A 27699-nucleotide genomic window follows, 5' to 3' on the forward strand; every position below is an offset into this window, starting at 1 on the left:
GCCTCGCGGGGCTGACGTTCACGGACGCGCGTTCCCTGGGACCCTGGTCTTGCTCGCCGCGCGCTCTGCCACTGCTGTCTGCGGTTTTGCACAACTTCTGAGAGCATAGCGTGAGACTGTTGTCGGGGACTGTCCCGTGTCCTCTGTGTGTGTGTGTTTGAGCCACTGAACGGAGATGGTCGACGCCGGCCACCCCGAGCACGCTGGTGATGGTGCCACTGTGCTCTGCGTCCTGCAAAGGGCGAGTGGCATTCTCGGCACCGAGGCTTTTTGTTTGGTGATTCAGAAAACAAAAACCAAGTGTTTCAAATCCCCAGTCTTTCAAGAATGTTTGGAATCCCTGCTTTCTCAAAAGTAGGTTAGGAGCAAATTGAATACACTCTGTGACATTTAAAGCCTTCACAGCATAGAGAAAAATGTTGGCTGAGCAGGTTTTAAGGAGAAATGAGTAATTTGTCAACAATGTCTCAACAGAAAGTGAGACACTGAAACAAATGGGAAGTACTGTGGGGCCGTGTCATAAAGAAAATGCTTTAATCGGTCTGCAGTTCTGTGGGAGAACAAACAGGAAGTCACTTTGTCATTGCAGTGCATTCCAAAGGCTGCTCATAAAAGCGTTTCAGCCTCACCTGTCTGAAGGTCACGGGGACCCCTCGGGTCTGACCCGGCCACCGGCTGCACGAGGGACGGCCGGGACCAGGCACGGAGCAGCTGCGGGCTCTGTGGGCAAAGAGAAACGCTCTAAGAGTCTGTTTCCTTCCGAACTTCGTTTTCAAATAAGTTTCTCATCTGTCACCTCTTGAAAGTCCACAGTTTGTAAGTCAGAAGCTTCAGTCTCTACCGGAAAGTCAGGAAAATGTGATAATTGGACCATTAACCTGAAGTGAGACATGATTTATGGACAGGAGGGCACAACACGGACCTTCTTCCCTCTGCCAAGACAAGTTTTAGTCACATCAGCAGCACAGGGTCATCCCCAGTTCTGGGGTCAAAAATGAATTCAAGGGCGCATGAAGGCAAGAAACTTTACACCGGAACAAAATTGAGCAGGATTGTGATTAAGAAACTGCCATATTTTGATTTCAGAATCAGAGAAGTTTGGATGTTTGCCCTGAACCCTGGCCCTGAGCTCAGCTGCGGGTTTTTCCTTCCCGTACATTTAGCACGGCCGACGTCTCCCCAGGCCTCGAGCCCACGCGCGTGGGTCACCGCTGTACACACCGCTCAGCAGCAGGGAAGGAGCTAACAAACCGAGCAGCTCGTCTAGGAAAGGAAAGTCCGTTCCCAATACGCAGGGACGTGTGGGGGTGGGGAGAGTGGAAAGATTGGTTTGATTTGTTACCTTCTACCCACCCAACCCCCCCAAAAAGGTACTAGATCTGAGTTTTCATCACTAATTTGGATAGAACATTTCCTGAGGGTGTGGCAATCCATCCTTCTCAAAAACCTTTCACCAAAACATAGTTTCCATTTATGTCCTTTTCCCCCTAAACTTTGCCTAAAATGTAACACGTATGCTAAGTTTTAAAAATTCCGTGTGCATATGCACATCTTGACATAACGTGGCTTTTTTCTTAACATTCAGGTAAGAAAAAAAAAAAAAAAGAAAGGCAAAACAAACTGTATTACCATTACTTTGTAGTGGTAAAGGCTAATCCTCAACAATTTAATGCTATATGTATTATTATACTTGTATTTTCAGGATATTATTTTATCATACAGATGAAATCTGTAAGAATGCCTCTTGGTGGCACTGATGTGTAAATTACACAGACTCACTAAAATGACGGTTACATCTGCAAACTGATACAAACATGCATGCATGCGCAACTCCTGTAGTACAGAAAACTGCTCAAAGAAGAGCAATCTTTAAACCTTTTTATCACATACATTGTGGTTTACCAATTATGCTAAAATATACAGTTATATATACTTTAGTAATTTGTTAGACCTTGCCAATATATGTCACTGAGAATTTTTTTTTTTAACCTGGTAGATTGTATGTGGAGGATTTGTGTGTCATTTTAATAAGATATATTTAGGTTAGAAATTGTGTATTTGGTTTGCCTTTGGATAATGCTTTATTTTACTTCACTAGTTTGGACATTAAAAGAAGTTGGGCGATGCCATACTTATTTTATTGTCCAATATTTTAGTTCCTACAGAAGGTTTTTCATAAAGCACTTCTTTGGGACTGGTTAATTGGTTCAAGTAGTTTTTAATTTGTAGGAAAATTATTCCACGCATGGATGAATGTCTGTGGTCCACGGGCACAGAGTTTTTGCTTTTATGTGAATATTTCCTTTCCAGCATCTTCTCAAGTTAGAAAAAGTACAGAGTCCTCCCTCACCCTACCCTGTATTTATATTACCCGTAACTAGCCAGAAGTTGTTCTTGTTCTAGGTTGTTTGTTAGTTATAGGAGAGAAACACGATACCATCTAAATCTACAGCCAGAATAGTCCCCACTAGTTTACTAACTTGGTCAAAGGTGTCTATAGAATTGTCAGGTCTCGTATTTTCCAGGGGTTTGGCCTTCGCCAGGCCCGGTCCTGTGTGACCCATGTGACCTGTGTGAGCCTGTGTGAACCTGTGTGAGCCGTGTCACCTGTGTGAGCCGTGTCACCTGTGTGCGCCGTGTCACCTGTGTGAGCCGTGTCACCTGTGTGAGCCGTGTCACCTGTGTGAGCCGTGTCACCTGTGTGCGCCGTGTCACCTGTGTGCGCCGTGTCACCTGTGTGCGCCGTGTCACCTGTGTGAGCCGTGTCACCTGTGTGCGCCGTGTCACCTGTGTGCGCCGTGTCACCTGTGTGAGCCGTGTCACCTGTGTGAGCCGTGTCACCTGTGTGCGCCGTGTCACCTGTGTGCGCCGTGTCACCTGTGTGCGCCTGTGTGAACCTGTGTGAGCCGTGTCACCTGTGTGCGCCGTGTCACCTGTGTGCGCCGTGTCACCTGTGTGCGCCGTGTCACCTGTGTGCGCCGTGTCACCTGTGTGCGCCGTGTCACCTGTGTGCGCCGTGTCACCTGTGTGCGCCGTGTCACCTGTGTGAGCCGTGTCACCTGTGTGCGCCGTGTCACCTGTGTGCGCCTTGCTGCTACATTCATTCAGCTTCACATGCAGCTCCCAGTGAAGTTGGGATTTTGAGCTCTTTGAGAATCTCGCCTCAAGGTACAAACCCAGGATTGGTGTTGTCACCACTGATCTCTTAATTATGAAAATTAGTTCCCTTCAGTAGGCGTCCTAGAGATAAAAAAAAGTGTATGGAAATATACTAGAAACATCGGATTCTAGGAGGAAACTCTTGGGTCGCAGATACACGCTCGCCTAGCAGCGAAGTGCCTTTATTTTCAGCACAGAACTTAATCAGACCTGTCCCGATTCAATTTATAACTTTTCTGTAGTTTTCCCCAAACTGTACTCCTAAATCCTAACAGGCCACCACAAGCAAAGCTGTCTTTTTCTGCAAGACTAGTTTAAGCCGAGAGGGGAGAAGCTGTCATGAAAATCGGGCGCCACAACCTCACAGCTCAGCATGGCGCTCGCGGCCACCTCGTACGGAGTCTGTGCCCCGCTGTGGGGACAGCAGTGACCTCACGGCGCTCACGGTCTGTGCGGGAGGGGCTGGGCATGTGGCGTCAGCGTCGTTTTCACCCAGAACACGTGCACTGTGCGCCGCCTTTACCCGAAACACGCTAAGAAACTGCCAGCCAACGGCCTGTCTTGCAAGCATGACCCGCTTCACCTGTGGCCGGTTCCAGGACACCTGGGTGAGGATGGCGCGTTCCTCGCTGTGGGTCACTCTGGCCTGTGCCGGCCGGGCAGGGACCAACCACTCGCTGCTCTCAGTTTTGACCCCTTCTGCTCCCCGCGAGGAGCGAAGAAGAAAGTGTTAAGCTCACTTTGCCATTCCTCCCTTTCACTTCTCGACAGCCTGTGTAAACACGTCTCCATGAATGTCGTCGAAAGCGGTGTAAATAGTTGAAAATACAAATTTCTAGTACAGTTTAAGAAAAGAAAACCTTATGAATCATCACTAGCCACTGTTAATATGTTTGTATTCTTGAACCTTTTCAATATATTTGAACAAATATATAGTTTCTGGCACTATTTTTGTACTAGGAAAAGGAGTTACTATGTATATTATGTTTAACTTTTAAGTCATTTTAAAGGACCATGAACATTGATTTCATTTCTTTCCCCTCCTCCACCGTGAGAATCGTTTCAGATGACTCTTCTGTGACAAACTCACTTGAAAGGACACTTTTCACGCCTCTGATCCCTGTGAAGTTACGCGATGGTCAGGGTGGTTTTTCCACTGCGCAAACGCCTCACCTGTCAACTGTTTCCTCATTTGGCCATGCTTTGTAAAAATAAAAAGAATAATAAACAAGTAGGTATGGCTATCGTGTGATTATTAGGGGACTTTGAATTTCAAGGGTGGGGAATTACTAGGGGACTTTTTGGATTTTAGGCAGCGAAAATGGGCCCAAGAGTTGAAGAAACTTGAAGTAAGCGAACGTGATCCTACTGACCACACGAAATGCTCGGTTACCGCAGGCCTTTCCTTAGCCCAGGGATCAGGCTCCTCGCGGTAACTGTCTTCCTTTCATTCCCACCCTTTGCCACCAAGTTGGGGGCCGCGTTTCTGTCCCCTTCCTGCCTCTCCCTACCCGCTGCGCAGGGGGACGGTCGCCGGCCTCGCTACAGGGCTGAGGCCTCGGACTTACATACTGCGGGTGGGAGCGGGATTCGAGCCCAGATCCGTCTCCTTTCAAAGCACGTGTTTATTTCGCCTAGTTCTCTTTTTTGTTTGTTTATTTTTTCTAGAGACAGGGTCTTGCGATGTTGCCGAGGCTGGTCCCGAACTGGCCTCTCAAGCGACCCTCCCGCCTCGGCTTCCCAAAGTGCTGGGATCATGGGTGTGAGCCCGTGAGCCGTTGTGCCCGGCCTCGGTCTCTTTCTGAATTTAAATTTTTAAAGGTCCCAAATCCATTTTTACGGATCGAATGGGCTACCTAGAAGCATCAGAGACAATATTCCCTCCCCCCCCCCAGCAAGTTTGGTTTTCAGTTTCCAGGGCTCACATTTCCTCAGTTAGTTCCTCTGGCAACAGCCAACTCAACGCCAACACCGCCAGAGACTCCCAGACACGTGTCCCAGCGCGTCTAGCCTGGTGGCGGGGAGGTACGAGACACTGCAGGGTTTCGGATTTCAGCATTTTGCCACCGGACAGCCCTCCCCGCGTGGGGTAGAATATCTAGATTATGCCTAGTTCACAAACCTAAAGGAAACAGTGAAGTATAAGCCCACGCAGAACAGTATTCTAGGTTTTCTGACCACTAGACAGTGATACAGTTTCAGCTGTACTGAAAGAAGGAGATGTCATCTTCCCTTACTGGCTATAAAGAACTAATGATATTAGTTTTTAAAAGACTTTTTGTAGCAAAAGAAAAGTAAATGGAAAAAAAAAATCAATAGAGAATTTAAGGTAAAATAAAAGATAGGGAAAAAATAATTGCTTTCTGGGTTTTTATTTTGTACACACTTGCCTACTGCCCTTTGTCCAATGACCACGTCCTCAAGATTTTCTCCAGACAAACAATAAGTGGTCGTTTGACGTCTCTCTGGTGACCCAGAATTCCACTCACGGAGACGTCAACCGTTGCTATAGAAAAAGGAAACCATCTGACAACGCTCTCGAACCCGCATTCTCGCTCCTAGCTGTGCCGCCTCCTCAGCAAACAGGGATTCCTGTAGTTGATAGGCACAAATGTCAGGATATGATTTTCTACTCTTGAGGCCTCTAACGTTAAATACTTTGAGCTTGCAGAAAATATTCTTGATGGCTTTAAGTTCTATTCGGCCGGTAGCCCAGGAAAACATGTTTCCGATTCACAACCCATTTGTTCAAAGTAAAAACCTACGAGAGTTATGAATAGAATCAAGATCACAACCATTTCATTCCAAAGAAATCTGATGAATTAAATGGCATGTGTGACTCTTTGTGGCTGTCCTCATGTTCAGTTTGTGTGTGTGTGTGTACACACATGCGCACGCCTGCAGAAGGTGTGTTTACAGTGGACAAGAGGGATTTGGGGAGGTGGCCACAGGAAATAAGTTGATTCTTTCAACTATCTTCCAGTAATCCCAATAGCACATTTTAGCATTCCTCTTCCCAAACTGGAATCTGAGGGACAGATTTGCACGGCTAAAGGAAAAAACAAACACTGAACATGAACTATCACAATAGATTTTATCTTTAATATACTCTGTATAAATTACTTTAAGAGGCCGGGCGCGGTGGCTCACGCCTGTAATCCTAGCTCTCTGGGAGGCCGAGGTGGGCGGATCGTTTGAGCTCAGGAGTTCGAGACGAGCCTGAGCAAGAGCGAGACCCCATCTCTACTAAAAATAGAAAGAAATTATATGGACAACTAAAATATATATATACAAAAAATTAGCCGGGCATGGTGGCACATGCCTGTAGTCCCAGCTACTCGGGAGGCTGAGGCAGGAGGATCGCTTGAGCCCAGGAGTTTGAGGTTGCTGTGAGCTGGGCTGACGCCACGGCACTCACTCTAGCCTGGGCAACAGAGTGAGACTCTGTCTCAAAAAAAAAAAAAAAAAAAAAAAACAACAAACAAAAATAAATTACTTTAAGAGCCATATCTGATATTTTCACTTCCTAACACTTTCCCTTTCCCCAACAAGAGTGTTTTTATTTTATTTTATTTTATTTTTGAGACAGAGTCTCACTCTGTCACCCGGGCTAGAGTGAGTGCCGTGGCGTCAGCCTCGCTCACAGCAACCTCAAACTCCTGGGCTCAAGCCATGCTCCCACTTCAGCTTCCTAAGTAGCTGGGGCTGCAAATGCACCACCACGCCCTGCTAATTTTTCTATTTTTTTTTTTTTTTGTAGAGAGGGGGTGTCGCTCTTGCTCAAGCTGGTCTTGAACTCTTGACCTCAAACAATCCTCCCTCCTCGGCCTCTCAAAGTGCTACGATTACAGACGTGAGCCACCTCTGCGCCTGGCCTGCCTAAAGAATTCGACAGTATCACCTTCGGCTGAAGCCAAAAATTCATCATCTCCCTCCTGGGAATGTACTTACTGCACTTGAACTAACTTCAGAAGATCTGTAGTACCTTTTTCTAAACACTCGGCTGTCTTTGACCTGTTTATGGCATTCTCATACGCTATTTTCTCCACTGCAGCCCAATCAGAGTAATCCTGCTGACCATTATGCGTTAGATCACGGTTGCAGGGCAATTATTCAATCTGTAGTCCTGGTGTGCGTATTTTTCACTTGAATACGTGAGGCAGAAAGGTTCAAGGGGCTTAGGAAAGAAAATGCAGGGCTCTTGTACGACTGACGGTGAACCTGGATTTCAGTATAGGACTTTCTTTTACATTAAATTGATTTGGATTTAGGGACATAGCAAATTCCACCGCCTACTCTCTATTTGTTTCCGCAAGGTGGAATAATCAAGAATCAATGGGATTTTTACAGGGGGGAAGTCAGAAGGTGAGAGGGTCTTTCAACCGGATTCAGTTTAAATAACCACTCTCATTTGCATAACCACCCCTCATTTGCATAACCACGCTTCATTTGCATAGCCACTCCCCGTTTGCAATCGTTACTCTTTCCAGTCTGACCCACCTTCCTGACTCAGACCGAACCACAGTACCAACATCCCTTCCCAGTCGGGCCTGGGACTCTGTGCTAACGATGAGTTTAAAACCGTTTCGCAACTTTTTCAGTTCGTGGCAGGCTACTCCTACACTAATGATTTCGATATTAGTTACCAATCCTATTTCAGTAATTAAGAATAATGGGTCCTACCTTGCCAGTAAGAAGAATGCTTCCGTGTCTGGTAGGGGAGACGGTTCAATTGCCTTTGCTAATTTTTGCAAAGATTCAATGTCATGGAAGCCCGAGGTCTTTTCCAGTCTGCACCCAGCGGGTCACCTGGGTTACAGCACACGGTCCAGCTAGTTCTCGGGCACCAGCGATCGCATCCCCAGGACGTGGAGTTTTCTGGAAAGCTGGCCTCCTACTACGGCCTCCATAACCCTACAACTGACCTGGAGGCCAACTGCAGCAAGGCCAGAAAGCTGCAGAACAGCAGCATTAAGAATGCTGCATTTGGAGTTAATTTTAGGTTTTGTAACGTTTTTAGCAGCCTTAGACAATTTACTCCTTTTACGTCTCATTGTCTAATTCTGGAAAACGGAGTAACATCAGCGTCGAAGAGTTCTACGAAGATTTAATGACAGTTTATGCAAAAACACAAGGGCACAATCCTATCTCTGTTTTCTATGCACCAAGAGAACCACTTATATTTTCTGAACAATTCAGGATTCGTAATGTGACAAGAGAAAATCTGGGAAATTGGAGCCACCAAGGAAAATGCAGGCAGTTGGGGGCCATCGTTTGCTTTGCCCCGGCATCGTAATGTCGCCGAGGCTCACACCCCCACACCTCTGGATCGTTCTTAAATTCGCTCGCGGGAGGCACGTGCAAAATTCCCACGTTTTGCTTCTGTCCCTCTCAGAAACGCGCGCCCGTAACTATGACGCCCGTGTCGTAAGGGCTGTTTCAGAGACTCGGTGTGAAACGCTAGAGACGGGACAAATCCCGCGAGAGCCGGCCTTCCTCACACGCCGGCATCGGGACCCCGAAGGCGATCAAAGACGGGAGCGGCGACCCGGGCGGTGCCAGGGCGGAGGCCGTCACCTGACAGGAGCGCGACTTCCAGCCGGCGAGCGACCACCCGGTTCGCGGCTAGGCGGGAGGGAGTGGGCGGGCCGCGCTAGGCGGAAGTGGGCTGGCGCCAGGCGGAAGTGGGCGGGCCGCTTCTGTCCCGTCCTCAGAGGCCGCGCCCCCCGCTCGCTGGCGTAGACCGGCGCCTGCGCACAAGAAACCGGCGCAGAGTCTGTTTCCGGGGGCGGGGACGCCGCGGGGAGCGCCGGCGGTGGGGATTCCTTTAGTTTCCGGGGCGGCGGACACGGAAGTGCGGGAGCTGAGCGTTCCCAGGAGCTCGTGTGCGGCGCGGCTGCAGGGGCGAGATGGAGCCGGGCGCGGCGGCGGCGGCGGCGTCGGACGGTCGCGATGGTCTCCGGGAGCGGCGAGGCTTGTCGGAGGCCGAGCGGCAGCCGCAGAGCTTCGCCGTGCAGCCCCAGTCCGGGGCAAACGGTCTTCCAAAACACTCGTACTGGCTGGATCTCTTCTTCTTCCTCGTTCTGGACGTGGTGCTGTTCCTCTTCGTGTATCTTTTGCCGTGGTGAGTGTCCGGGATGCGGAGGGGAAGCGGCGAGGGGCTGAGCGACCCTTTGCTGCATTTGTGGGGGTGGAGGCGGGGACCGAATGCGGCGGATCTACCTGTCCGGGCTCACGTCGCTGGTGGGCGGGGAGTGGGGCGGGGACTGGGAGGGAGACCGGAGCGGACGTGCCCTTCCTGGGCGTTCTTATGATTTGGAATGAAACCGGCTGCACCCCCGTGGAGGGACTGCAGAAGTTTTTTGGCGCTTTTTTTTTTTATTCAGCATTTGGAAGCAGGGCACAGAGGTATAGCGAACATTAAATGAGATAGCAGGGATTTATCCAAAAGCGCTTTGCATCTTGCCTGGCAGCGGGAAGTGCTCAGCTGAAGCTATTGTCACTGCTCATCTGTTTGACCGTGAGGAGACCACACAGGTATCCCAAACGAAGCATGTCCCACGCTGAAGTCTTAATAGCTTCTTACCCAAATAAATGCACTTACCGTTCAGTGTTCCCATTTCGGTAAATGTCAGCTTTATCCACCCAGTTACTCCTCCCAGAAACCTGGCACTCTTGGACTTCCCCCTTTTCTTACACACATGGACACATCATAAAACACCAGCTAGTAAGTCACAAAATTCTTTTTTTCATTATTTTTTAATTTCAGAATGTTATGGGGGTACAGACGTTTAGGTTACATATAATGCTTTTGCACTGCCCTAGTCAGAGCTTCAAGCATGTCCATCCCCCAGATGGTGCGCACCCCCAAGTGTGCCCATCCCCCAGTGCGCACCCCACCCATTAGGTGTGAATATGCCCATCCCCTCCTCCCCATCTCGCACCTGCCCATCACCCAATGAATGTTATTTCCGTATGTGCACTTACGAGTTGATCAGTTAGTACCAATTTGATGGTGGGTACATGTGGTGCTAGTTTTTCCATTCTTGTGATACTTCACATAGAATGGGCTCCAGCTCTACCCAGGCTAATACAAGAGATGTTAGTGCACCATTGTGTTTTGTGGCTGAGTAATACTCCATGGTGTACATATACCACATTTTATTAAACCACTCATGTAGTGATGGGCACTTGGGTTGTTTCCACATCTTTGCAATTGTGAATCGTGCTGCTATAAACGTTCAAATGCAGATGTCTTCTTTATGTAATGTCTTTTTTTCCTTTGGGTAGATGCCCAGTAATGGGATTGCTGGATCAAATGGTAGTTCTACTGATAGCTCTCTGAGGTATCTCCATACTACTTTCCATAGAGGTTGCACTGGTTTGCAGTCCCACCAGCAGTGTATGAGTGTTCCCATCTCTCTGTATCCACGCCAACATTTATTGTTTTGGGACTTTTTGATAAAAGCCATTCTCACCGGAGTTAATCGATATCTCATTGTGGGTTTGATTTGCATTTCCCTGATGATGAGAGATGTTGAGCATTTTTTCATGTTTCTTGGCCATTCTATCTTCTTTTGAAAAGTTTCTGTTCATGTCCTTTGCCTGCTTTTTAATGGGGTGATTTGATGTTTTCTTGCTGATTTTCCTGAGTGCTGTATAGATTCTAGGTATCAGCCCTTTATCAGATGTGTAGCATGCAAATATTTCCTCCCATTCTTTGGGTTGTCTGTTTGCTCTGATGATAGTTTCTTGCACTGTGCATAAGCTTTTTAGTTTGATCGTTCACACACTGCAAGTTAATGCTTCTTAATCGTCATGCTTGTGAGTTTTTACTTCTGAAATTTACACTTCTTGATACGCAGTCACTTCTTTCCTCATTCTTATCCCTAAATTTCCACTAAGATTTGGGTGTCTCAGGCCTCATTGTCTCTGATTTCTTGGACAGAAAGGGATGGGTAATTTTTATAAAATTCTCTGTCAAGCCATTTGTAAAGGGAGAAATTCCACTTTCTCCCCCTTTTTTTGGCTGAGACTGATACCTCAAGTACAATTTTCTAAAAATGATCTGAATTTTCAGCTCTGGATAGAAAATGGAAGCCTTAGTAGAAATAGTCTAGGCCTTTTCTTATTATTATCAATATTTAAATCATCTAGGAATAGAAAAGTGGCTAAAACAATCAGGATCTTCAGAAATTGGCATAAAGTGTTAGAATGGGAAGCTAAAAGGAACTGTTGCTGACAAATACTTGTTTTTGACAGACTGGTTTGCTGATACCTAAACGAACACGTCAACTCCTGCAGTGAATTCTGGAAATGACCACAGACTTCTTGAACGAGGACGACAGGATTGTGCAGTGGAAGAATTTCAAAACTCTATGGGACGTTCCTTTCATTTTACCCTTTCTTTTTTTCATTTTACTTTCTTTCTTTCTCATTTCGAGAACCCCATCAAATGGGTAGGATCTCACCTATTCACACCCAAGTTCTTAAAACTAGACCCTTGGCTTCATGTTTAAGAACTTTTTCAAGCATCTGATGGCTTTACAGGGGCGGACTATAATAAAGTATTTGTACTTAAAGGTTTAGTGTATTCATTAAAAAATATAATTATGTCTTTAACATTTTAAGGGTCGATCAGGTTTAATATGCTGCAAATAATTTGGCGAATCATAAGGTGAGGTATTTATAAATTCAAAGTAAATTACTCAAAAGTGAGGGAAGGATTTTGAGAGAAGGAACAAAGTGTCCTTAGATTGTGCAGAGGCTGTAACACAAAGGCCCACAATTGATTTACTGGCTCTAAGCACCAGTTTGGTTTTTAGATTAAGGGGGACTCTGCTATGGAAAGATAACATCGTGGGCGACATGTTGACACAACCTTAGAAAAAGTAGATAATACCGAGTGTTAGAAAGCTGTCGTTCATGTCCTTTTACCTGCGTGTCTCCTCTCTTCTTCCTTTAAGACTTCTTAGCCCCTTAGAATGTCTAATTTACTTAAATACTTCAGTGAAGTCAGCGTGATACTTACTCAACAGATACTTGAACTCTCATTGGCCAGCCATTATTTTAAGACACAGCAATGAAAAAAACAGACCAATATTCTTACCTTCATGGACCTTACGTTGTTATTCTTTAAATATGTTAACAGGAATTTACATTAAGGGGGATCAGCTAGCATTTGGGCCACACACACTCCCAAAGCAAATCTAAGCACTTCAGAAGTTATTCCTATTCGCTTTAAAAGCTTTTTATGAGCAATGTTAGAAAAATGGGCTGTTGTCATTGAAATTAGTGGCATTCATGTGAACTACCTTAATCATTTTGGATACATTCCCCTTTAGAAACAGGGCGTAAGATCTAATAACCTCTACATTTTCTTCCTTTCAGAATGGCTCTTAGGTTTAGAGTCAAGTATGGAATTGATTTTGGAGGATTGTAATTGCCTGATGGTGACTGCAAAGTTAACATGGCCCCCGGGTATTGCTGCATCTGCCTAAAGAACTTTTCATGGAAGGTGTGGTCAAAGCATCTAGAAGGACACAGAACTGGAATTTCACTGAGTTTACTTGTTTCACTGAGTTTACCTGCATGACCTGTTTTTGCACTACTTGCTAATAATTTCATCTAGGGCCAGGCACAGTGGCTGACACCTGTAATCCTGGCACTCTGGGAGGCCGAGGCGGGAGGAGGCGGGAGGATGCAGGAGGATCGTTTGAGCTCAGGAGTTCAAGACCAGCCGGAGCCAGAGCAAGACCCCGTCTCTACTAAAAAAAAAAATAGAAACAAATTAGCTGGACAAATAAAAATATATAGAAAAAATTAGCCGGGCGTGGTGGTGCATGCCTGTAGTCCCAGCTACTCGGGAGGCTGAGGCAGGAGGATCGCTTGAGCCCAGGAGTCTGAGGCTGTAGTGTGCTGTCATTGAGCCTGTGAACAGTCATTGTCCTACAGCCTAGATAACACAGGGAGACCCCCAGCCCCTCCAAAATAAAATAATACCTTTAAAAAAATGGTGGTAGTATGCAGGTTGAATCTTCCCTACAGATAGTAAGAAACTGTGTTATTTTTACGCCTACCCTTGAACTTACCATTGCAAGCAGTGTCTGCTGACGCTGCCCACACTGCGAAGGCTTCTACGTGGATATATGGGACACCAAGAAAAGTTGCCAACTCGCCATGACGAAAACAGAGAGGTCAAAAGACATCAAAAGAATAACATCAATGTCATTTGAATCTGGTAAATTCCTCTGCAGATTTCACATACTTCAGTGGAAACAATTGCTTTAATTGTTCCATTGGAAATGCGCTGGTGTATGAGCAGTTGCAACAAACAGATTTTAGGGTCTGTTAACCTGAAAATGTTAGGGTGTAAAGCGCTCCAAATACCTAGTCCCTGTGTGGCACAGGAGTACGTTTGGAGACTTAAGGATATTTAGGGTCAGTGAAGGTTATTTAACGTAGACTATGCTTTAGGTCATCCAGTAAGGGCCAAATCGGGCTTGCTACCTGTTTTTATAAGGAAGGCCTGTGTGCTAAGTATAGGTTTTATGTTTTAAAACTATTGAAAAAAATCAAAAGACTTTCGTGACACATGAAAATTACATGCAATCCGGATTTCAGTGGTGACAGTGTTTTACTGGAAAATAGCCACGCCCGTCCAGTTACATACCGTTAGTGGCTGCTTACATACTGTACTTGGGGAGCTGAGTGGCTGTGACAAGGACATTTACAATCCACAAAGCCTCAATCACTCACTCTCTGGATCTTTGCAGAAAGTTGACTAACTTCTCCACGAGCTGTGCTTTAAAAGATGGTGCCAAAGTCTAACTTTTAGGAGCCTCTTGCGATACACAACATGTCATGATCAGTGAAATTCCAAGTACCCTCAACTTACATTTCCCATAAAATACATAATCCATCATGGGGTGGGGCGGAGCAAGTGGGAGACACAGTTCATGAATGCAAAGAAAAAGTCCAATCATACTAACTTAAAAATCCGTTTATCTTAAAAATTTTTTTGAACCAGAAGCAACTGATTTCACATGAAAATACAACATTCTGAAGTATTTTAAACATTGCAGTTGTTGGTTGCATTATTTAAAAAGTTATAATGAGCTTCTAACCAGATGTATAAAAATAAATATGCACACCCTAGAAGTAAAAATTTTACATGTGAATGATTAGTGAGTAAATACATATTCGATCTGTATTGGGAATGTTCAATCAACATAAAAACAAATGGTCAGTTTCTAGTTTGTTTCAAGTGGACAGTACTTTAAAAGAGGCAAAACTGGACAATTCTATTTGACGTGTGCAACTCAACTGAGTTGGAAAGACAAATCTAGGAAACTGCTGTTAAATACAGAAATTAGTTTAAATGTTTCACATAATACCTTTCCAACTGGATATCTTAACTAAATAGAAACTAAAAACAAAAACTACACAGAAAGTTCTTGAAAGCTATTCAAAATACTTAAAGCCCATTTTTCTAGTGTTTTACAATGTTATAAAAGCAGCCATTAAAAACATTATTTCAAATACAATTGTACAAACTTTACATTATTTACAAACCCTCCATACTAAAAATTGTTAAAAATAAGATTTCTTAAAAGATAAAATTTAATTTAGTTGGTATTCAAGTAGTTCTAATAAGAATATAAAGTAATAATCACCTACTATTATAGTTGGAAAAGGCTAGTAAAAACTTCTCTACAGGTAGAAGATAAAATTTGGCCAAGATCTGGTAAGGTTAGGCTTTTAAAGTTAGTTATTTTCTATTTATCTAAAAGTATTCATATTTAATCATTTATATTTTGGAATATTTTAATGCAATTTATGGAATCGGTCAAGATATTAAATATACTAATTAGTTTATTGAGTAATTATATTTATGAAGTTTACCCATTTAGGAATGTAAAAAAAAAAACAAATTCTATGATTTTCAGTTCTCTGGAGTGAACATTATAAAACTATTCTAAACTACAATTAGTTACCAGCTGAGTACAAAATAAAATGACAACTGATAAAATAAGGCAATTAAAGTAACTTATTTTCACTCCCAAGGTTACCGTCATAATGAAAAATTCCTTTACTGGTAATTATAAAGGCCCCTCCATGAAAGTAGTTGGGGTAAAATTACTATGTATTTAGAGTATTAAAAAAGGGGAAGGGTGCTAAATAATTAAATATTTCATTAAAATTAAACCTTCTATAATGAAAGGCAGAAATTTAATCTGGAAACCTAAGTAGATCTTCAGATTCAAGAATGTGGAAATCAGTAAAGTGGGTCGACGAGATCACAGCAGAGGACGTGTAGGCAGTGACACACGGATGTGTAGGCAGTGACACATGGATGTGTAGGCAGTGACAGGGACATGCCCAGAAGGAGGATTCCTCTTATTTCCCACACTGGTGATCAGCAACCCGGCATCACCAAACCCAGATAAAGACCATTCACATTTCATATGAAATTTTTTTTAAAAATGTAACAAGATAAATAAATATACTACAGTTTAAAGTATTTTAACTTTTTAGCTTACATAGCTGAGACAGTATTTATGAATACATGTAATAGTTGAAGGCCTAATTTGTATTAGCTAGATATTCTGAAGAGAAAGGTTCCAGGAGCAAAGTTAAGTTCTGTCTGACTTTGAAAATTTAATTTAAAACCTGTAATCATTAAGGCATTTTTTTAATGCTATCAAATTCAAGGATCAAATTTTTTTTTTTTTTAAGACACTTAAAGGGATCGTACGTAGTAGACTATCACAGAAGTCAAAAACACATGGGTGAAGCCCGCTTTGGGTCACCCATCAGAAAGTGCTTCTTCATAAACCAAAACGTCTTTGACTAGATAAACTATGTATCACTTGGTATTTTGCCGTTAGCACAGTTTACAATCTCCACACGAGTACTGGTTAGTTTAATACTGGTTAGTAGCCACACAACAGAGGGACAGATTTCATTTTTATTCAACTGTAGCATATGGCAAATGAATTGTTATGTACCCCAATCTTCTATTTTTCAAGGCATGCCAAGACTATTCAAAGGGAATTTCTAAAGTATCTGATAAATTGATCGTCATAAAGCCTTATATAAATTATACACACACACACAGACACACACACAGACACACATAACGTGATGGATGACTTCAAAAACGCCGTGGGCTTGACTTCGTGTCACTGGGTTTGGTCAGTAGGTTCCTGTTGTATTTAAGCGGCCTCGGGGAAGCAGCTTGCCGAGCCTGGATTCTGTCATTATCTGTTACAACGTATGCCCGGTTTACACCCCGGCTCGCAAGGGCGGCTGGAATCGAGACTGTCGTGTGACCCAGGTCCTGGCCGCCTTTCGCTCTGAGGCGGAGAACTGTCGTCACAAAGGCCACCGCCGCCCGGAGACCAGAGCGTGGGCCTCTGACGGTATTTCAGTCTGTACGTGTCAGTCATGCAGCCGTCAACCGAAAAATAGGTCGTTAACGAAACCGGCCCGCTCGGCCGCGCAGAGCCGGGGTCCAGTCCCCGTTGGCAAAATGCGTCGGCTGCACCTGAGTCTGCCTGGAACCCGGCGCAGGGGCTGGACGGGGGCTCTGAGGGGCTGCCAGCGAATTCCTTCACCTGCCACGTCCCCTTCCGTCTCTTGTCACTCGCGTCCGTGCTCCCTGCCCCACCTGGTTCTGAAGCCGAACTTAGACCGCGCCTGGGAAGACTCGAGGAATCGGCTTCCAACACGTCTGGACGGCGGACGGCGAGTGGAGGCTCACCTCCCTCCGGCCGTGGTGGCACCCTGGTCACGGCGTGCTGCTTTGGTGGCAAAGGGGGCGGCGGATTCTGGCAAAGGAGTTTTGGCATCTGACAGCCGTCCGATCTGCAGGCCAACTGAGCCACCTGCTCCCTGGACAGAGAGGTCGCAGACTGACCCTGTTCTGCCACGTCTTGTTGCGGGATGACGGGGGCCGTTTCTGGCTTTGACCCAGGGGTTCTCGGGCGTGAGGACCACGGTGAAGACGGGGAGACCGGCTCGCTGCTGCTCCCCCTCTTCCCAGAAGCAGAGTTCTCACCATGAAGGGGCAAAGCTCTCCTCTCGGAATTTTCTATGCTCCGCCACGCAGAACATCGGCACTCGTTTGGTCTTCCCGGTTCCTGTTCATCTGGCTGGCGGGCATGGTGGTCCCTGAGGGTGTGTGGCCCGGACGAAGGAAGTGACTTGCCATCGGTCTCACAGACATGTGACCTAATGTATGAAAATAAAAACAAGGCTGAAACACTGTGTGCAAACAGGCGAAACGGGAGGAAAATAAACATTTGTCCTGTGGTTTGATTCTCCCAATATATGGTTTATATTCATCTTCTTTAACATAACAGAAAGGGGAAGATAGTTGCAACCATTAACATTTTCAACTTGCTCCGAATCCAAAAATCTTCATGCCAGACAGAATACACGAATGCTTACCAGAATCATCCATCACTACCAAAATCATACTTCTAATAATTAGAGGTGGAGTTTTGAGAGCTCATTTCAACTGGAAAACACTGAGATTACATTCATTTGTACTAAAATATAGCACAGAACTTAAGGAAAATACCACAACCAAGGAATTCGGTGCTCCCCAACACCTTCCCACCAACGTTCCAAAGTTTAAAGGCAACAGAGGTAGAAGTATTTGAATTTTGATGTATTACGCTGTAAGGGCGGTCTACTAATTTAAAATAATTTAATGAAGATTACCTCTAATAATTATCTTCTAAGGTAAAGATAAATGACACCACATTGCAAATTATTTTTCTAATATGAATTACATGGCATTGAATTAGAATAGAATGGTTAAAAAGAGTTGAGGCTTTGCTGGGTAGACAGAGCTGTAATCAAATCTTAGCTCCATTCCTTGGGGCACCTTACTTAATCTAAGCCTCAAATGTCTTCTTTTTTGCAAAATGCTCCCCACCGCGTAAGACTGCAAAACAGACCACCAGACACTGCACCTGGCACTCTGTGGCCTCCACCCTTCGGGCCACACCCCACCACTGATCCCCAACAAGGAGGCATCGTGACACTAGGCCCGCTGCTCCTGCCCTTCCGATAAAGCGTTCCCATGACACACGTGCGTTTAGGGAAAAGGGTTTTATTTCCAAATATCTACCTTTTTGGCACATGATTTTTTATCGGGAGATGTGATTCTGGGTGGAGCTCATGAGGTTTACGGCCTGCTTCCGGGCCCTGGAGTTCTTTTCTAGAGCCTGTGGCGGGGAGGGGGGAAAAAAAAAATTACTTAAATGATCTTACAGAATTTATTCCATTTATGCTTCTCTAAATACAAAGTTTTCTAGAAATAGAGAATTCTCTTCCAAATAAAAAACAAACAAAAATGAATTCTTCGAGACTTAACATGACAGCTCTTCTTTGAACCCTTTATACGAAACTCATGGTTCATTCTTTAGTTTATCGTCGCTGGAGGGTGTCGGCAAGGCCAGCGCAGTGCTGTTCCCGCTGGGTCACGTGGAACTGTGTGTCTCCCCTGTGACATGCGACATGATCCTCACTGATAGCGTGTTATGACGGGAAAACCCAGCGTTTGAAGACAGGTGGCTTGGGCTGAAGTCTGGACTAACTAAGGGTTGGTGCTCGAGCCTCCCAACCCCGCCCAATCTCGTTTCCTCACCGATACGATGGGATGGTAAATCCTCTTTATCTACCTCGTAGGAGCATTAGGAACTTCAAGGGAGTCAAAATGGGCGGGAAGTTATAACGACGGCATATCAAACATTATACCACTACTAATTAGCCATCATGTATTGACTGCTTATCAAGTTGTAAGAAATTACCGTCATCTGGATTTGACAGATGGGAAGACAGAGGCTTAGAAAGGCCGAGTAAGTACCTTGCCCAAGGCCGTACAGCCAGCAAATGCAGAACTGGATTGGTATGATCCAAAGTCCACGTTCTTAACCGTGATGCCATACTGTCTCCTTGTAAGTATTACTTATCTCCAGTTCTGACGGGTAACGGGCACCAAATAGTTTTTAAATTCAACAGCATTATGAAAAAAGTTATACTAATTTACAAGGTGACTCTTGTCACTTCCAAGCCTGGTACATGGTAAGAGCTCAGCTTCCAAATTAAGCATTTTCTCTCTCTCTCTCTCTCTTTTTTTAAACTATAGTAGCTAGGATTCAGGCCAAAAGGCCGACATGGTGTCAGGTAAAATACAGCAGATCTGTTTCTTTTCTCTCTGAGCAGTGATTCTGGGAGAGTAAACTGACGGCCTTTGGCAATATCAATGTTCAGAGGAAAACACCATCTACATTTGGATTTTTCTCTACAAAATATTAATCTTAACCAAAACAGCACTAATAAAAATGGCTATTGCCCTCTACTCTTTCATACAGCTAGATAAAATTAATTCTGGACTATCGATAAAGTAGGCCCAACTGAACAAACAAAACCCTGAAAGCCAAAATTTATTTTATAGGGTAAAGATGAAGAAAAGGGAACTAAGACATTTGAATTAATACAGAAACTTACCGAAGACCACCCCGGTTTTCGATACCCCCTTATGGGAGAGCGAGTGTTTCGTATCTGAGAACCTGAAGGTCTGCAGAGAGCTTTTCCTTTGCTAAAGGCACAAGGAACCCGGGCACCAGGATGGTGATAGAAAAATCGTAAGAACAAAGCACAGAAGTATCTTTGGAGTTAACTACTTTGTGAACACCATTATCCTACTTATCTTACTAACAGGAAGGAAAACTAGAGAACTGCTTAGTTATGTTGGTCACGTATCCACACAATAGCACAATCCACACAATTATAGACACAATTCACGGAACGCCCGGTATGTACCAAGTCTCATAGTATTCCAGTCCCGCAGTTCTCAAAGTGTAGCCACGGAACCCTGAAGGTCCCTAAGACCCTTTGAGGCGGGGAGGGGGGTCTATGAAATCAGACTATTTTCATAATAATACTAAGATGTTATTTTTTCTTTTTGACTATGTTGACATTTACACTGGTGGTGCAAAAACAATGACGGGTAAAACCGCTGGTATGATTCTAGGCAATGACACCGAATTGTGCTACAATAATCGTAGCCTTCATTGCTGCACGGTTGTGGTTTTTTGAAGGAAAAAAAAAAAAAAAAAAAAAGCCAGTTTCACTTAATGCTTGATGAAGCAGCAAAAATTATTTACGTTGTTGATTTACTTGATTTACACGTCTTTTTATCATTCTGAGGAAGCGGGAACTGTGCGTGAAGCACCTTCGCTGCACACCAAGCACGACAGTCGGTTCGTGGAAAAGCATTTCTAGGACAGTCTGGATGGTTCAGCAGCTGAACTTAACCGGTGTCACGCAGCACCGTTTTTACCTGAAAAGACGACGGATACACTTTGGTCATTCAGACACAGGTATTGGCAGAAATTTTCTCGAAAACAAAAAGACGTGAACCTGTCTTTTTTCCCCACTTCATTGGGGGAAAAAAAAAAACAAAAAAACCTGGTTATCTTTATTGCCGATGATAAAATTCAAGCTTTTAAATGAAAGTAAGAATTTTGGAGAACTTGAATCCACCAAGGTTAAGTTCTGCAACTTCCCAATACTTACAAAGAATTGCTGCTGTTACCTCTGGTGACAGTAACAAAAGCTCTTTGAGTTCATCAATCCTTTTCTAAGAGTATAAACATATCCTGAGGCCAAAAAGTTTGAAGACTGCTGTTCTAGTGGATGACATTTAATCCTTTAAAACCTCAGTTACGACTATTCTGTGAAACAGCTGCCATTTCTGCACTCGAGGAGACTGAGGCTCAGAGAAGTTAATTGACTCAACCAACGCCACACAGCAGGTGAGCAGCGGCTCTCAAGCCAGGTCCAGGGCCAGCTCCCAAGCACTTGAGTGTGCTCCTGCCACACCCCGCAGGCCCTCTGCACAAGCCATCGACACACCAAGTCACGGCACTAAATCTCCTTCCCAGGGAACGAGGTCATTAGTCTGAACATGAAATAGCACGACATGTTTTAACATGCTGATGGCCACAGAAGATACTGAAACATTGTCGTAATTTCCATGACATTTCTAGGACGTTTCCTGCAGGCCCCCATGTATCCAGTGGCCCTTTTCATCACGTTCATCTGCGCCGTCTCCTCTCATTCTCTAGTCTCATCTACCCTACACCAAATCTACGAACTGAAGACCACAAAGAAGACAAAAGAATACAAAATCAAAGTTCTCAAAGCAGTGGCTTTATTTGTTAAATAACAGAGAACTCTGTCTTAGATGCTTCTATAATCCCTAAATTGACCTTCTGGGTACATTTTTAAAAACCCACACTGTCACTCAAAATTCAACTGGAGTCTACACTCGATCAAACGTATAAACATTTACCCTACGAAAACAATCTGTATTGGATCACGATCAGGCTCTGTAAGTTAAATCGTGGAAGCAATTTCCAAGAGCCATGTGATAGACATGAGAATTCAATACCCTGTAGGTCATGGCTCACGTAGTAAATAAAAAAAAAAAAACCTCAGGTGGTAGAACAAAGGGGAACACAAATCACCTCATTTCAGACTTAACACTCTGGCTTACAGTGCACTGCAGCAAGCTCTCTGACTGTGTGACACGTGCCTTTTTGTTACTGCTTCTGCAGAGGCTGGCCCGGTATGTGGCGCAATGTCTAGCACACATTCACCTGCAGAATCACAACCGCGTGAGAAACATACGTTTCCCTCTTGTCAATCTCTCTCACCACCACCCCACGTCCCAGCTCGCTGGCCCAGGGACAGACAAGGATGAACTGAGACAAATCTTATCCCCTCCCCGCCCCCATCTCAAGCCTGCAAGTGCCACACTCAGAAAACCTCGCAAAGGCAGTAAAACTGATCCCAGACAGTTTCTAGAAGGAATATGCATTTTTCATGCTTAAGAAAACAGCTGGGGGTGAGCCTGACACGCTGCCTTAGGCTCAGAAACTTTCTCCCTCTCTTCAACACCTATTTTATCATTTCAAAAAAGAAATGTTAATAAGTAATGTCAAAAAGCATCTCAATCATTTTTCAACGCTTAAAGCCTGAATGATGTTTAAGTTGAAATTATGTTTATTTCTTAGCTTATCCATAATTTCAAGTTTAATATTCACCAATAAGAAAAAGGTATTTAATGCTTGAATGATTCTTTACTTTTATTACAGTATCCACACAACGGACAGCAGGAGGCAGCAGAGGTTTGATGAACATGTCTGAAAGTCTGGTATCACTGTGGCTGGCATTCAGCCAAGCGGTTTGACTTCAGAATTCGAACTAACTTAAAAATAGACGTGCTATTTTTCTCTTCTGCTGACCCAGACCTCCGTGTGTCTTCACAGGAGAATACTGGCTCCAGGTTATCTGCTAATCTGACATAGTCTGATTTTAACACCCGGCACAGAAACACGCTCAATGTCAAGGCAAGAAGCTTTTCATAACACTGATTTTGAGACTGCATCAAAAAAAAACCCCAAGCGAAATCGTCAAGAAATCTAAATACATTTTTCATTTGGAAAAAATGACCTAGGTTTAAAAGAGATTTATATAGCAATAAAACCAGACTGCTGGTCTAGACAATGTGATCTTTACTCTTGTATAGTGAGATGCCAGAATATATTGGCAATACTGCAACTATAAACCCCGACCACTCAAAAGAAATAATTTAATCAATGACCTTGTTTATAGTAAAAGTACATTTAAATGAAATTGGAATATGTCAGAATAATCACAAAACTTTGGATAAATATTTCTGGCTAAATTTATCATTTATTAAAAGGGAGGAGGGACATACTTTAATACATAATAATATATACCATCAGATACCTAAATTTGGGGATGTCATGAAATAAAAAGGCAGGAAGTCAGTAACAACTTTTCTCACCGGGATTATAATTTAAAAGAAAAACAAACACTGCTATTTTGCTACAAATTAAATTTCAATCCTGAAAGTTTATAAATATGCTTTAAAAAATACATTTGTTGCTGACGGTGGGCCACAGCAACAGAAAAGAATGTTATCAGTCTGTGAAACCCTTAAAAGAATTTAACGTGCACAGAAAGAAAATCGACTGATAAAAGTGCCTCTTTCTCTAAATATACTTTCTAATGTATTTGTTTTAAATAAACAAACTCTTCAGTTTGGCAAAAAAAATATCTTAGAGAAAATCTGTATAAACTCTTCCAATAAAATCTGTCACTTAACTAATTCTAGGATTTAACAATAGTAAGGATAGTATATTTAAGAATGTGGAGGCACAGACTTTTTTTGTATGATAAGAAATAAGGGGGCCGGGCGCGGTGGCTCACGCCTGTAATCCTAGCACTCTGGGAGGCCGAGGTGGGCGGATCGTTTGAGCTCAGGAGTTCGAGACCAGCCTGAGCAAGAGCGAGACCCCCATCTCTACTAAAAATAGAAAGAAATTATATGGACAGCTAAAAATATATATAGAAAAAATTAAATTAGCCGGGCATGGTGGTGCATGCCTGTAGTCCCAGCTATTCGGGAGGCTGAGACAGGAGGATCCCTTGAGCTCAGGAGTTTGAGGTTGCTGTGAGCTAGGCTGACGCCACGGCACTCACTCTAGCCTGGGCAACAGAGTGAGGCTCTGTCTCAAAAAAAAAAAAAAAAAAAAAAAAACAGAAATAAGGGAATTAACAATTTTTTTCGATCACTGATTAACTTCTTTCACTCTTATTTTGTCATTTACAAGATCGGGACTCTAGGCATGAAAGGATCCTGACTTCTAGAATCAGCTGAGATTCAGCAAAGTACTGCAGACTCCAAAGGCAATAATAATAATTAGGTTAATAATGTAACTGTGCCCTCATTTTATACATGAAAAATGGGAGAGAACCAAGAAATCACACACAGGCACAGACGTAGACTAAACTGAGCCTTGGGGGCAGGGACCATGCCAGGCAGGTTTGTAACTTGGGGAATAATTCCTGGATTGCTTCCCCACCTATCCTCAGTCCCAGACTGGAGGAGAGGCTACGACACAGATACGCCAGGGCGCAACGCAACACACACAGCAGTTCTCGAGTCAAAGACTGGCTTGGAGAACAATGGTAGGCTCTGAAGTTTATTAAATAAAAAATAACTTTAAAGCAGTGTAATTTATTTAGTTAAGACTGGGTTACATAAAACCACAATAAGATACTTATTTAAAAAAAAAAAAAAGAAAATAGCAAGCGTTGACAAGGACACGGGGAAACAGGAGCCCCTGCACACGGGTGGTGGGACGTAAAATGGGGCAGCTGCCATGAACAGTAGCAGGCAGCACCTCAAAGGGTTAAGAACCACCACAGGACCCAGGAACTGCACCTGTGGGCACATACGCAAAAGAACTGAAGTCGGGGACTTAACACTCCACACCAGTGTTCACGGCAGCGTCACTCCCAACAGCCAACAGGCGTCACAGCCCAAATGTCCATCAACAGGTGAATGGATGAACAAGCTGTGGTTTATCACACAACGGAATATCACTGAGTCTTCAAAAGGAATAAAGTTCTGATAAGTGCTACGACATGGATGAACCCCCAGGTCGTTATATTAAGTGAAATAACCCAGACACAAAAGGACAAGTACTGCATAATCCCACCTTTATGAAGTGGAGCACCCCAATTCCGAGACGGAAGGTGGAATGGTGGCTGCCAGGGGCTGGTGGCAGGACAGAGTGGGGAGCTGCTCTTTAATGGGTAGAGAATTTCAGTTTAAGAAGATTAAAAAGTTCTGGGGCTGGATGGTGGTGACGATTGCATAACCATGTGAATGTATTCAATGACACTAAACTATGTACTTAGAAACAGAAACAGAATGGTAAATTTTGTTATGTATATTTCACCACAATAAAAAAGATTTTTGAGTGTACTACGCAGACACTCTTGTCACATTAAATGGGGAACCCACTGCAAAGCTCGAACAGCAACGCACTCTTGACCGCCACAGTCCCTGTGACCTTGTGTTTTCACAGCTCTCAGGAAGCAAGCACTATTCTGTAAAGAGCACTGAACTCGCGGGTATTGTTCAGCCTCACCGACTTCTGCTGTGATTTCTGGCCAACCCTTCACCGTTTCCTGCAATACTTGGTTACCAGACTTTTATCAGATTTTATCAGGCGAGACATTCTAATATGCGAAAGGAAGGTGATTTCCTTAATATAAGTGTTTCCTTCTGATATTATACCAGTTGATGAAAACAAAATAATTTAACATTTAATCACATTCACTGTGTGCGACCTGAAAAATAATCTCCACGAAAGCCTTAAGGATGATAAACACTAGAAAACTTTGAAATTGGCTGTTCACGGCCATCTTTTATTGTGAAAAATTATATCCCTTCTATTCCTTTGAATTCTAAAATCTGAAAACATTGTCTTTGACCTTCAGTATCAATAATCTCTTTGCTATCGTCTTCCTCGACCCCTCTCCCCCAAACCCTCCAGACACGTGCTCCCCAAAACAATCCTAAACCCCGGACACATGCAAACATCTAATTTTCTTTGCTTCTGGGCTGCCGTATGTTGCTAACAAACCACCTACCATCATCCCACACCACTACATAGTTACTGCTTCCAAACTGAACTTTCCAGAAGGCTGTTTCCCAGTCTGTCTGTTCCTGATTCCCGCGGTACCCATCGAGGCCGCTCACGCACGCTGCGACAGATTTCCAGGCACCTATAAAATTGCACTTTTCTGCCCTCTTTGAAACGAGGCCTGGTTAGAACACTTGTCCGGGCCGATGAGAAGTGGCGGGAAGTGCGTATGTTACTCTTCATTTGAAGTTCTAAGAGCTCGAGGGTGATGCTCCCTGGTGCGTCTTCCTTCACCTCCCCGGCCTCACCCGACCCCGTGAGCGCGGGGCCCGGAGTGGGGCCCGGGACTCCACTGGACACGCGTCGTGGACAAGAAACAAACTCGCGTTCACACATCGAGGCTGCGAAGTCACTACCCTTGTGTAACCCAGAACCTGCCCACCATGCCGGATACGGCTCCTTCCCCCACAGCTCTTCCCATCCTTCGGAGCCTTTCGGCATGAACGCTCCCAACTCCCCTCATCGCTCATAACCTTATCAGCAGTAACAGGACCAGTCTTGTCTTCCTTGCTCTTATCTCAAAGCAAAACTTACCGATCTCTCTGTGTGCCGATCTCACCCGGACGTTATTTAGAAAGTGGCGGGGGGAGGGGGGGTCAGAAAGACCAATATTCTATGGATCACAGTTTCTGAACAATCAGATCATGACCTTTTTCTTTGCAAACACAGAAATGTCCCTTTTCTTAGGTAAAAGTAAAGTGTTAAGCTGCCATAGGTAGACAGACAGTCCTGCCTGCTTGAATCCCAAATCACTGTTCAAGGGTCTCTAGTATAGAAACTTGAAATGCAAGCAGCTACTGGGAAAAAAATGACTCAAAGATTTCATCACCTAAATAGAAACGGAAAGCATCTAATGCTATTAACACCGTAACATTAAAGACGTATCCCAAAAGCACATTCAAAAAGGCTGCAAGCTTCAAAAGCAATGTTTACGTAACCAAGTAAGAAGTGAGACACAAAACCAATAACTTTGTGCAGAAAATGTGAAAAATACAGCATGCGTGGATAATATACATACCAAAAAGAACGCTGATTCCCTTCTTTCTACATATATTTCATTAAAATATGATACATGAACCTAATAAAAATGAAATTTGTTTATAGATATTTTAAAGTTACTTTAAAATAATTTTATAGCCATCTATATAGGATTTTGTCTTAGGTATATCACAGCAGGAAACAAATTACTGCAATTTATTCTCTACTCCCACTATTACAATATATTTAAACGAACTTTCTACCTTCTGGGTGGTTTTTGCTCTGAAGGGACGCACAGTCCACGCCTTCGTTATTTAGGTTGTTTGCCTTGATCTGGTCACTAGAAAATAAAGCAGAACACATACCAAACACAGATTATCTTAGTTATCCTAAGAAAAAGAAAGAAAACAACATCGGTTAAGCAATTATTGTATGCTAAGTGCACACAGTGGGAGGGATGAACGTACATTATTTAATTTACATCTCACAACACTTAAAAGTAGTTATCCTCATTTCACAATAGGAGAGTGAGGCTGCAAAAGTCAAATTAATGTGCCCAATAATTAAAATCCACGTCCACCTGGTTACAAAGTTCTAATCTTTCTACTACTCCAGGCCACCGCTTCCTAGGGAGTGCTATGAAATTACCCTGTCAAGTAAAAAATGTTTCCTCAAGTCCTTATTGAAATATTTTAATAAAACATGAGCAGTTGATTTTTGCAAAGCTACCCTTTAATAACAACTGTGGTCAAACACCAGCTAATATCAAATTAATGTTTTAGAAGAATTACAAGCAGAAAAACTGGTTAGACGGACCACAGCCATCAGCCACTAAGCTGTGGAAGCGTCTCAGAGGTTACATGGAGAAGTGTTGATGTGCTAACATGTTGTAACATAATAAATGTATTTAATGAATTGAACACAAACTTAGTTAAACTTTGTCCAAATTCTTTTA

At 43.8% G+C, this 27699-nt stretch overlaps 1 protein-coding gene across 3 annotated transcripts in view; it reads right to left on the reverse strand.

The window, feature by feature from the left end:
- Positions 1–15724: 15724 nt before the first annotated feature.
- The window catches only part of USP53 (ubiquitin specific peptidase 53), a 33390-nt gene continuing 21415 nt past the window's right edge, over positions 15725–27699 (reverse strand). For all 3 annotated transcript variants that reach the window (XM_069459211.1, XM_069459212.1, XM_069459210.1), the window contains 3 exons: positions 27008–27084; positions 18302–18398; positions 15725–17394 (listed from right to left, as the gene is read on the reverse strand). In XM_069459211.1, the coding sequence (XP_069315312.1) occupies positions 16422–17394; positions 18302–18398; positions 27008–27084 (1147 nt within the window). In that variant the 3' untranslated portion in view covers positions 15725–16421. The remainder of the gene's footprint in view (positions 17395–18301; positions 18399–27007; positions 27085–27699) is intronic.

The sequence above is a fragment of the Eulemur rufifrons genome, chromosome 26, assembly GCF_041146395.1.
Source record: "Eulemur rufifrons isolate Redbay chromosome 26, OSU_ERuf_1, whole genome shotgun sequence".
NCBI classification, from domain to species: domain Eukaryota; kingdom Metazoa; phylum Chordata; class Mammalia; order Primates; family Lemuridae; genus Eulemur; species Eulemur rufifrons.